Raw genomic sequence first — 13,397 nt, forward strand, 5'->3', positions numbered from 1 at the left:
GCACATATCGATGGAGATTACTGCTGATGGACCATTTTATCACCTTAAATAAACAGCCACCACCTTTTCTAACCTCAATCTAATATATGACTGCATATCCCATGTACTACTGAGGAGGGGGGTTGGGGAGAAATAAGTGGGAAAGGCTTTTACATAACAGCATGTGAATTAACAGGATCGCACAATATAATCCATTTGCTGATAGCATTAAACACAAAATCTACCAAGTATCTATCTTGCATATCAATTAACCAACACCAATAGCAAACAGATAGATGTATGTATGCCCCCCAACCAGAGAGCAGTTGTCCCGCTTGCAGCAGTGGTATGATCCCAAGGAAAAGTGGGTAGAAAGCAGTAGGAAGATATTTATTTTGCACTGGTTTGCTAGGTAAAAGTGTGTGATCTCCTGACTCATTCTGATGAAGGGAGACTCTTGTAACAGGGGAGGAATGGGGAATTGAACATCAAGTTGCCCTAGCGATGTATCACTGTGAAAGAAGTGACTGGTGAGGTGAAGAAGGGATGGACAGAAAGAAACAAAGCCAAAGAAGGGAGAGAGAAATATGTCTGAGATGAAAGCCTGTTCCCCAGAGCATCCTTCAGATGGACATATTCCCATGTTTTAGAGACATTTTCCAGACAAAACGCAGTCCTATGCTCTCCAGAAGACTTTGTGATGAAATAACTCAAGTACTTGATTAAAAACAATAACTTCTTGCCTATATTTAAGCTTTCACTCACTGCCCCATTAGAGTCCGCAAGTAGTACCCTTCTGTGACACTAATGTGACACAATTGAAATGGATAATCACTGAGATCCTGCAAATAATCAGATGAATATAAGTGCTTACACTAAATACACTGTATATGCCGTTTGCAGACCTAGTAGCCCTGTTGGTCCTGAATAATTGTTGCTGATGCTGAATGTGATAGCTGTTAATGTGCCACAATACGAAGTGCTCAGAGATGTACTGTAGCTGCATATAAACGTTTCGGACCTCACAAGTCTCCTCTTCAAGTTTCTGCTCTCTTGACTCCCATCTGAAGTTATCCGGGACACCCCAGAAGAGCAGACTTGTTCTAGGTGTAGGGAGCTCATACGGGATCAGTCTCGTGTTGGTGCAGTATAATAAGAGGTCTCACTTATTCAAAACTATCCACGAACTCACACTAAATACAGTATGTATTTTGTCGAGGAAACTTTGATGCGATATATGCATTTACTGAATAGTGGAGAGACAGGGACCAAGACATGTCAACGTACTTATTGAATGTATCCGGTTTTTAGTGTAAATAAACCAACAGTAAAATAAGACTCCATCTGCGTCCCTCTGCTATTACAGTATTAAGATCAAAGGGCAGTTTAAGCCTGAAGAAGTTGCTACAGGGACTACAGTTTATAATAGTCTGTCTATTGTCGCCAGAAGTTTTACATCTTCCACTTATTAAGCTCTCCTTTGAATAAAAAGATGTCATGTGTCTTTATTAACTCAAGGAAAAGAAAGGAATGAGGGGAAATATTGACAGAACATGAATTCTTCCAAAACGATTTTGCAGTATGATCTATTATGCTTTCAAATACACATACACTATGGACCATGTAAAAAAATGTATCAATGTGTATAGAATTGTAACTTTTTAGCAATGGCAAGTGTGTCCCTGTAGTATCCAGTAATTCTAAGAAAATGGCAGATAGTCATATTATTTCGCTGCTTCCCTTTTCAAATTTTATTGTCCTGTACCCAAGATAGTGTAAAAGTAATTAAGAAAAACTTTTAAGCGGGTGATTAATAGAATTAGATGGCTTTTTATCAAAGTCTCTAGCTGTCAGTGGTGTAAAAAGTCGTGCAGAGCAATCACGGAAATCTTTAGTTGAATGCAAAGCTATTTTTAAAATTTGATAAACCACTTACTTTTTTCCACAATTTTTTGTAAATGTTTTGCAGTGAAGAGGCTGATAAATAAACTAGTTGTTCAGTTCATTTATTTGGAGTGTAATTTAAAATGGACACAAAAAAAAAAAGTTATCTAATGTCCTACAATATTGAATGAAGATTCTGAAAAAATGCACATTAAAATGTAACAAATCGATAAAAAAAATAAAACCCATAAAAAATATATATTAATCTGAAACATATTCGTAAATGAAACAATTATTAAAAGGCACTGGTTGTGATTGTTTCCCCCCTCCCAGGTTAAATAAAATGGCAGACCTTGAATAAATGAAATAATAACTATAAATATATACATACGATATTTTACTTTTCTTTGGCATGGGAAAAAAAAGAATTATTTCTGAATTCCTGTATTTCTTTTCATTCAATTTGTCATATTAAATGATGCCCACAATTTTATACATATTTAGTAGCTTTTGTTTAAAAGATAACATTATTGATAAATAATGGAGAATCAAATTCCTTTCACTTTAACAACCCTTGCTCTGGGCTAAAATGATGTGATATGATATTGCCACATCATTATTGTACAGAGAAAATCTGCACATTAAAAGTCATTATTTTTAAGGAAGTCGTGGAGACATAAGGCCCTATAATTAGTATATTTAGTTTGTATAAGGAATTTCAATAGATTTGTCATGAAATGCAATTTACAATGTCTGCTCTTCCCCACACCTGAAAACACCACACTAAATAATTGTTAGACCAGATGAAAAAGTCACATGCAGAACTTTACACATCTTTTCACCCATATTTGCCTTTGGTGGAAGCGTTGTATGTAGTTTAAATATATGTAATGTTAAAAACGAACTTGCAGTTATAAAAATATTACTCTAAAAGTGGACTCAAAGTCATATGTGACATTCAGAACATTAACCATTCAAAGCTCAGTGTTATGTTTCACTGCCACACACTTAGCAAATCCCCAATAATAATAAGTATTCTTTTATTGGGGGGGGGGGGGGGGGGAGGTTGAGAAACAAAATCACTACCTACTTTAAATAAATCCCAGTCTGTTTTATAATTGAAAAATAGATTGCCTTCTACAACAAAACAGCTTCAACTCCATCCAAAAAGTTTTGGGGGTGTGAAATATATAACGCATCTAAATATAAAATGATACGCTTGAATAAAAAGGAAAATCAACTTGAGAAAATAATTTAAAAATATATAATCAATATCTGTGATTTTTTTTTCTTCCTGTCCATCGCATATTATATATATGTGTGTGGGGTCTAAAACCCTTATATTGAAGGATGTGCTGATTTCAGGTGTTGCACTTGTGTGATAGTGACACTTCTGCTACTGTTTGTTACTCTGTGTTATTGGCAGTAGACCTTCTTGTATCTCATCAATAGATACAGCTGTTACAAACCCTGTCACAATCGCTGCGTTGCAACTCGGTGGCTAAGGAACTGCAATTTCTTACGGATGGGGAAACAAGCCCCTAGTTATATCATGTTCTGGGTACTGTTAATTGCTAAATAAGTGACAGCCATAGTTAGTACAGTTACCGCTCACGTTGGTGGTGTTACTCGGGTATTGATGAAAACAGGTGCTATTGATACTTGTGTGCATCTGCAGGCTTGCACTGGGGTAACTAGGGCTATGCATGAGCATGACTGTGATGAGGTGACTATTGTTAGTGGGGGCAGCATGTGCTCATTGAGGGTACGTGTTATGGGAAAGTATTTATGGTACATGTGTGGAAGATGTGAGCTGATGCCTGAGTGGGCTCGGGCTGTCCCTGTGCAGTGCTGAGTGTACATACGGTTGTTGGGATCACTGGTGGGGTTGCTGAGGGGGATGATCTCCATCCGTTGCTGGCCATACAGGTAGTAGTCCAACTCCTCCGGGCTGCACTGGAGGCGGCCAAGTGTCCCCCCTGCGCACCTGGAGCTCACCAGCTCCTTCCTCTGGGGGGCTGTGACATCAAGAACCGCGGGTGCAGCGGTGACCCCGGCGAGGGAGGCTGGGGCACAGGGGGCAGAGGACGAGGTGGAAGAGCAGGATGATGAGGAGGTGGAGGAGAGGGAGGCTGGGCGCAGGCGGAGGCTGTCTGGAGGAGGCTCGGCTCTGTCGGGCTGGGGCACATGGCTCAGGAGGACTCCGCTCTTCACATGGCTCTGGGGGAAGAGCTGCTGCCAGTGCTGCAGATACACCGGGTCCACCTTCAGGAAAGCAGATCCACCAGCCTCTCCGGGCTTCAGCATGGCCAAGACCTGCGCACACACAATAAGGATATACATTTAGAGGGGTTGGACTGCTATCTGATTTAGGCATAAACTGGAAGAGTGAAGTATGAATGTAACCTCCTTATCGCATCGCCATTTATTCTCTTATGGTTGAGGAGCATTGACCCTTTTTGAACTTGTATCTAGATAGGCGATCTTTTTGTAACTTATATCACAAAATGTATGTGAAATTCAGATGGTATTCACTGCTTAATCTACACAGTATGCCACACAGTAATAAGCAAAAGTGTGTGTGTGTGTGTGTGTGTGTGTGTGTGTGTGTGTGTGTGTGTGTGTGTGTGTGTGTGTGTGTGTGTGTGTGTGTGTGTGTGTGTGTTTGTATATATATACATATACATATATACATAAATACATACATACACACACCTCTTCACAGGATGGATATAATCGGATAACAAACCTCGTTGTGGCATGTCCAAACTTAACACTATATGTTATTGTTTCGTATAGCTGGCTTCCATTGTTCATAACTACTGTAACTATACAATTGCAATTATCCATTGCACTGTGTGCTCATGAATTCCTATAGGATTTCCAGCAGTAGAAAGAAGACTTGAACCTTTTGAATAGCAGGCTACACATAAACCCAATGAAACTTACTAATACACGCGTGAAATAGAACTAAAGGGCTTGCAGCACATTAATCTCACACACACACAAAATGTGTTTTATATATATATACTATATATACAGTAAAGTGCGTGCAAGGATTGTATGCAAGACAGGGCACAAGAAGACCCAGAGAGAGAGAGAGAGAGAAATCTGCAGCCTGACTTGCTTCTGATCTCTGTCCCATTTATATATCACATATGTTAATCCCACGTTTTACACTTACCTGGGTATGATTCCTTCAAGAAATATCTCCGAAAAAAGTGAACAAGTCCAGATCTTTGCCGGGAAAAATCCAGAGCAAGGTAAGGAGCAGATCAGATCCAAGCTGTGGGGCTGTGTGTGTGTGCAGTCAGGGTCTGATCAGGACTGTGCATTGCAAGGAGTGCTGTGCTGTACTCTGGCAGACTCCTGCAAGCACACGTGGGCTGTACAGCACCAAACACAAGTGTCTGTGTCAGTGAGGGGGGACATACTGGCAGAGGGACTGAGGAAGGGTAGTTTAACCCATCAACATGACAAGACCACTCTGTGCTATTTAGATACTATATCTAGAATGCAAGCTCTAAAGCACAGTGATTTATTGCACAACTAATGTTCAGTCATGTGCAGCTCTGGTTTAAGATACACTCCTGAGGTTCACCTGCCATTGAGCTGTTCACTTGTGTATGGAAGAAGACAAGCCATAGGATAGTGTGTGTATTTTATATATATATATATATATATATATATATATATATATATATATATATATATATATATATATATATATATATATATATATATATATATATATATATATACACACATAAACACACACACACACACACACATATATATACATATACACACACACACACACACACACACACACACACACACACACACACACACACACACACACACACACACACACACATATATATATATATATATATATATATATATATATATATATATTACACACAAAGATAATTGTGTGTGTATTCAATTTACATAAACAGTGGATTATTTATTATTTGATCCCAATCTGACAACTGAAATGAGCGCTATAACCCGTTTTGGTACATTTGCAATTGTTAATTGAGGTTGGGTAATTTCGGATAGTGTAATATATATGATTGCCCTTATAAGAAGAAGTCCTGTTCTATCTCTTACCCCCTCCATTGCTAAATAGCAGAAGTGGCATCTATTATTAGGGTAATTATTTCTTTCCATGTTCGATTTGTTTTCATTCTCTGATAACAGATTGCTGCAAAAAGGTGTAAATAAAAATGCAAACAAATTGTACAGTACCGGTAACAATTAGGAGAAAGGGAAAATTAACAAATACAATTCTTATATGATTGGTGTATGTGTATGCACGCACACACACACAAACACACGTTTGTGTGTATATTCAATTTACAAAACAGTAGATTATTTATTATTTGATCCACATCTGATGATTGAAATGAGTATTATAACTTCCCAAAATAAAGGGATATAGCGTTAAATAACCATTATTACAATAATAGCATTTCATTTTTTAGTAAAAAAATATATATGTAATAAACGGCACAAATGCAACTGTACATAATTACATTTTGTACAAGTTGTATTTTTCACATGTATTATGTTGCAGGACGTACGACACTAAATACATATCTCGTGAAATGTTCTCTTGTGCAATTTTTCTGTCCTGTCAATGTGTTACCTTGTCACAATCCCAGACCAATCACTATTTGCCATCGTCAATATTTCTTCTGTGATCTATTACACGAGGAAAAACGAGTCAGTTGATAAAAACGTGTTGTTAACTTATTACATGTGATCTCCTGTCTCATAAATCTGCAGTCAAGATCGCAACATATGTTTCGATAAAACGGTGTTCCTAAAACACAGAAATAAAATGAGCCTAGCTGTAGATTTTGTCTATTTGCTTTATATATTTTAGATAGAATAAACATTTTTTTTTTAAATGTTAGTTTATCTTTTGTTTTTTATTTGAGTATTTTCATCTAAATAAAAAAACGTGGGTAAATAATTTGCTGTTACACTTTAAAAAAAATGTACCTAGTATATTTCTTTTTTTATTTTACCCTATTTATTTAAAGGGTTACGATGTGCATTATCTATCAGGGTTGGGTGCTGGAAGAAGAGATCTCTGGAAGTTTGTATTTTTATCAGTTGGCTGATTAAGTTTTTTACACAAGGATATTTAAAAAAAAAAAATTAGTACTATTATTATTATCGTTAAGTACTAATTACCCACTTTAATCTTCTTTTTATCAACGTGTAGTTCTATGTTTTCCCCATCCACGCTACGATTTGAATGAGTAGTGGACAGTGTGTGAGATGGGTACCCCAATATACTGCATGGTAGTATATCCTGCAATGTAATATATAGTCTTCACATTCCTGCCTGGAGTTTGCCTAAGTCTGTCATTTGGCCACCCTTCTCCCAGACCCTGGGAAAACTATTGCCAGCTCTGAATTCTGTTTGTGTTGTGTCTAAAGCAGGACATTTTCACACAAATATGAACAAAGCAGAATGCTAGAAACGTTTGGGCTGGTTTACATTTAACAAGGTCATCAGTCATTCTCAGGGCAGATTGATAACACCTATGGACCAAGGAAAACACAGCCAGCAAAAGAAGGATTTCTGGGACTAACAGCACGCTAATAACTTTGATCAACTTGATAGTGTCAGACATCATAGCTTTTAATTCCACCCTTTATCAATCTACACTAACATTTCAAACAACACCGTAGTAAGTTAAAAAAAATAAAGTTTAGCATTGTTGTTAGAGCTACTAATGGTATTACCTCATATACAATATCCTCACCTATTCTTAAAAACAGCAACTTTTCTATTTAACGACTTTCCTATTTTCAGTGTGTCGGGAGTTCATTTAAAGCTGATCTCATTTGAAATAACGTTTCAGATTAACCCCCACCCCCAAATAATCAGAAAGATATCAGGATAATTAAACCTGCACCTTCCTCGGGTTTACAAAGCAAAAACGTGCTCATTGCAATGTGTGCAGCTCAGCTGTTGTGCTGATGCTAGAACTTGCACAATGATGCTGCTGCTGCAGCTGCAAATGTAGAGCTAAGAAGATACATCTGTATAGAGATTAACCCTATAACAAAGAAGCTATATACATCTTCCATGCCTGACACTTTATAACTTGGGCAGTACTCTCCACAACCAAGTCAGGTACAGTGTATGACTTCTAGCACATTTTTGTCGCCCCGTTGCCCGACCCGATTAACTCGTTCTGTGCCAGAGGAGTTTGCCACGCATTTTTCTGCCACTGAAAGATCTGTTAAGGTGGCAAAATACAGCTGCAGGAGGAAAACAGTTCCTTGGTATTTGCCATGTTGTAACTCAGCTCTTAAAGTACTCTGTCTGCTTGTCCTTTATGTCACCAATCTGATGTTCCAGACAAACTGCTCCATAATCACACATGTATCCCCAGGTCCCCACTATATTTCTGTTTCCCATGCTGTCAGCTCTCCCACATAACACCCTGTCCACTACAAATAATATTCCTTCTTTCTGCTTTTCTCTAGGGGCTTATTCATTCTGTCTTTAGTTTACCTTTATTTCTCCTTTGTTTTTTGTTATGGTACCAAATGACTTACTCTCCTCAGACACCGTCTGCTTTCTTGTATCCCCTTGCAGTACCTTTACCCGTTTAAGGAATATGCAGTGTCCATAATAAGTGCATTCAAACTTTATTTTCTCCTTGATCCATATTCCCTTTATTTTCATGTGTCCCCTTGTATTTCCTCCCTTATCAGTTGTGTGGTGTGTAGAAGTAGCTCGTGTCTGTCTACAAGAGGGATCGCCTGGCTGCTTAAAAGGATCGCTGTCGATTTTAGTTAAAACATGGGAAATAACCCAGTGAATCCAACAACGCTGCCCCAATACATCCCCACACTTGGTATATTTTATATGAAGGGTGTATGCACACTTTAGTTGAGGTGAACACGTATCTATCTCTAGGCTGGGAAATCTACCCAAGTAAAAGGCAGGCAGAAGGAAATGTATCAGCACTAGATATTTCTGTACGAAAACTCCTGTATTTTATTTTGTAACCTCTGACCAAACCGATTATTCACTGTCACTCCCCCTCTATGTAGGTGTATTTGTGCTTATTCTTGTCACATGAATATTATTAGTCAGGGTTATTCTTGGGAACATTTTTAAGCAGCCTTGTCTTTTCTCATTGGCTTTTACACACACAGTATGCTCCTGAGATCGTGTCTATTTGTTGTTATGACTGTTTAAATAAGATTAACACTGTTGATCTCTCTCCCTCCCTGTCCTTTCATGTCCTGCTGCTGCTGCCTTTATGTCCTCCACCAGATCCGATCAGAGACACTACACCCTACACGAGGCTACTTAATAGGCGATCAAACCCTTTAACAAAAACACATCCCTAACGAATCGATTGGGGATACAGCTCGGAAATTTAGTTTTGCAGAAACAAGGAGTGGAAGTGTGTTAAAGGCAAAAAAAAAAACAAAAAAAAAAACGGGGATTACATGGGTGTTTTTTTTCTCCATTGATTAATGACCTATAAAATAAAACCAGTCGGAAGAGGAGCTAGGATCAATAAATTAAGTACCCAAATTTATCATTTCCCAGAGAGAAATGAAATCAAATGCAGTGCTGCTGGAGGAGAGGAGCTGCCTCTTCCACATGGGGATCCCATCTCGTCTGATTCCGTTTGACACTCAATTAAAAAGTTTGCATTTCATATTAATTAATTCTCCTGATCCCACCGAAGACAAATGGTCTGTTGCCGTTTGACAGGAGACCGATAAAGAATTCAACAGCTTTTCTTCCTACCCAAGGCGTCTCCTGATTATAGTTTTAAGGTCATGGTCGGTAGAGTTAATAATTCATTAATATAGACATTTATTCTTATGGGAGAGCAGGGGACCTCAGTTCCTAGCTGTCCCCTCACCCCATTACCACTGCAGGATTCACGTTTCCTGCAGGGGGCTGGGGCTGCAGAAATAGAAATAAAACTCTTTAACAAGAAGTGCCCTGTGGTGTCAAAAACTTGGTGAAATGGGTGACATCCAATCAATCATAAAAAAATAATAATCATGCCCTATTGGCATGTGTTTATCTGCGGTTATCTTTAATATCTTTCTGCATATAGTCTTTCTCTCTTGATATATGCCTCTGTGTGTGTTCAATTCACATTAAAACACACATATACACATATTATACACACACATATATATACATATATATATATATATATATATATATATATATATATATGTGTGTGTGTGTGTGTTTTTTTTTAAATTGCGTTTGACGCAACATTTAAAAAGTATTATATAATATCTATCTAATCAGTTTATCTCTACTTATCTCCTTAAATGAAAACTAATTTAACATTATAGTTTTTGTGGTTGAATTTAAATTTGTGTAAAAAAAATGTATGAAGCCTAAAATCTACAGTCAAGTTTTACAGTGCAATAATATATATATATATATATATTATTATTTATATATATATTTATATATATATATATATATATATATATATATATATATGCAAATATAGCTGTATGCTCATCTGCATGTCTTAGGCAGGTCTGCAACCCCGCCTTTCCCCATTATCACCCAGCATACAGCACTTCCACTGCAGCAAGGGATTCTGGGAAATGACATGCAAATGAGCACACAGTGTCACTTTTTGCCTCAATAACCATTTTTAACATGGTTCCCTATAGGCTTAAGCTTGCTGCATGGTCACAGCTTCGAGCACAGCCAGGGTTAAGGTGCATACCCAGAAAAGTGACACTGTGTGCTCATTTGCATGTCATTTCCCAGAATCCCTTGCTGCAGTGGAAGTGCTGTATGCTGGGTGATAATGGGGAAAGGCGGGGTTGCAGACCTGCCTAAGACATGCAGATGAGCATACAGCTATATTTGCATATTTGCTTTCCTGTGGAGGGTTTTTGTCACTTTTTTTACTCACCATAACTTAACTCAGTATTATGGTTTGGCCTATCCCATAAGCCTCTCTTGCATTCCCAGTAAAATCAACCCCACACTGATGAGACCCATCAAGGTCGAAACAGCTGTCTGTGGGTGGTTTTCTGGGTATGCACCTTAACCCTGGCTGTGCTCGAAGCTGTGACCATGCAGCAAGCTTAAGCCTATAGGGAACCATGTTAAAAATGGTTATTGAGGCAAAAAGTGACACTGTGTGCTCATTTGCATGTCATTTCCCAGAATCCCTTGCTGCAGTGGAAGTGCTGTATGCTGGGTGATAATGGGGAAAGGCGGGGTTGCAGACCTGCCTAAGACATGCAGATGAGCATACAGCTATATTTGCATATTTGCTTTCCTGTGGAGGGTTTTTGTCACTTTTTTTACTCACCATAACTTAACTCAGTATATATATATATATATATATATATATATATATAAATTCTGCAGGGAAAGGAGAGATACAAGTAGACATATATTTGGAAATGACACAGTATTTTTTAAACCGCTGAGATGAGACATTCTCAAAGATCACAAGTCAAACTAGACATGATCTTATTCTGATAAGGAAGGTAAATGAATTGTGCTGAATCTATACTACATGTTACATTTCTAAGTCAGCCTGTGGCTACACTAGTCTAAGATATATGACACTGTACATAACTACTCTATTCCAGGGCTGCAGGCTGGATCAATTAGGAGACAAAGCTATAATGATCGTAATATACTAAATGCAAAATATGGATGGAAACAAATAATATGTTATTTTATTTTCTAAATACATAAGGTGAAGTGATTAACCATACTTAAGTATAACCATGTTTTTGTTTCTCTCTCTCGAAACAACATGTAATATTGCTGGTTTAACACGGTTCAGATGGCCATACAAGGACAGCCTGTGTCTGTCTCTTCCTTTATTGAGGTCTGATTATGAGATTGTTGGCAGTCTCTAGTCATTGCCACTGCTGCCTGCTTCTGTCTGCTCCCGTTGTGATGTACATAGACAATTGTACCACTAGAGGGAGATCCTCTCTCGGTTCACCACTGAGTTTAAAATGTCGGGGGGGGGGGGGGGGTGATATTTGGATAGAAGGACTCTTTTGCAATACGTTGGAAACGAAATATTGCTGTAGATAACTAATGTAGTAAGTCATCAAGATGACTTCTTTAACCATATGAAACACACACTCACTCCCTCTTACGACAGAAAGAGCTGCATGGGGTTACAATAAGGAAAATTTGGATTTTTGATGATAATATTTCATCTTTATATGTTTGCCTATTTCCATAATATATTTTGTTGATGTAAGGTAACTTGACGACCTAGCTGAGAAATGTATGTTGTGGCTGACTACCATTAAAAAAAGTAGTTGTACTTTGTTTAAACCTTTTGCTGACAGTGGTGCCAACAAGGCAGCGGAAGGGTTAACATTAGGTAAATCAAAGAGTAAAAAAATGGAGAATATCAGAATGTATAAGGTTCCATTATCAGGTACTTTGTTTTTTCAAATGCATTACGTCATCTTCATTTAGTATAAGCAGTCACCGATGTAGAGTGCTCCTATGAATTGATTTTGATTGCTTCCAACTCTGACATCACAAGTGATTTTTACGGTGAGTATTTGAAGCAAAAGAGGGATGTTAACGAAAATGACATAGAAACATAAAAATCGAGGGCAGAGGAGAACCACTTGGCCCATCTAGTCTGACCATTTTTCTACCTCCGATAAAACCCCAGACCCTATTTGATCCGTGGCATTCTTTCGTATTTAGTATAAACGTATGTCTTTCTCAAGGCTGTTTGAATTCCTTTACTGTATTAGCCCTACCCCCTCTGTTAGGAGACTATTTAACAAATGCATCACCCTATCCGTGAAGAAGTACCTACTCACATTTCCCCTTAGCCTGCCACCCTCCAGGCCCAGAGAATACCTTCTTGATCTAGCATTTCTCTTTCTCTAAAATATGCTCCTCACCTGTACTATGGTGAAACCCCTGATGTATTTAAAAGTTTTAGTCATATCCCTATCTCCCCTCTATCCTCCATGCTGAACATATTTACTTTTGCCTACAATGCTGCTCCATCCCTTTCTAAGACAAACAATTTATACTCCCTAATATCTGCCATGTCCTCCAATCCACAATGCGTGTTTTCCACCTTCGACTCTCTCCATTGCCCACGTATGCAGTGGCGGATTTTGCCACCCATAGGGACTTACCTTTTTCCCACCTGGGCTGCCTCCTCCTGTAGCGCTGCCCTCCTCCTTCTGCAGCATCGTGGCGTCAAATGATGTCGCAGTGTCAATAATGCTGCAACGCCACGTGACGACACATTCCATGACAACATGATGCCATGTGACGTCGTGTGGTTATGGCAACGCGTCGTCATTTGATGCTGAGACACTGCAGGAGGAGGAGGGCAGCGCAAAGCAGAAGGTAAGCAACTTTTACAGTGGCCCCGCACTCTCTCTCAGCAATCAGTGGGCAAGAGAGTGGGGCCTCTATGGGAAAGAAAAGACAAAACAGAAAATTTGCCACCCCAAAATTTGTCACCCTAAGCCGGCCCAAA

The 13,397-nt window shown here is 38.5% G+C and overlaps 1 protein-coding gene across 1 annotated transcript in view; it reads right to left on the bottom strand.

The window, feature by feature from the left end:
• The window catches only part of PRDM6 (PR/SET domain 6), a 191,593-nt gene extending 186,425 nt beyond the window's left edge, over positions 1-5,168 (bottom strand). Inside the window, exons 1-2 of the mRNA XM_075577180.1 lie at positions 5,048-5,168; positions 3,729-4,179 (exon numbers count right to left, since the gene is read on the bottom strand). Coding sequence (XP_075433295.1) covers positions 3,729-4,170 — 442 coding nt within the window. The 5' untranslated portion in view covers positions 4,171-4,179; positions 5,048-5,168. The remainder of the gene's footprint in view (positions 1-3,728; positions 4,180-5,047) is intronic.
• Between the last annotated feature and the right edge of the window lie 8,229 nt (positions 5,169-13,397).

The sequence above is a fragment of the Ascaphus truei genome, chromosome 1 (assembly GCF_040206685.1).
Source record: "Ascaphus truei isolate aAscTru1 chromosome 1, aAscTru1.hap1, whole genome shotgun sequence".
Lineage (NCBI taxonomy): Eukaryota > Metazoa > Chordata > Amphibia > Anura > Ascaphidae > Ascaphus > Ascaphus truei.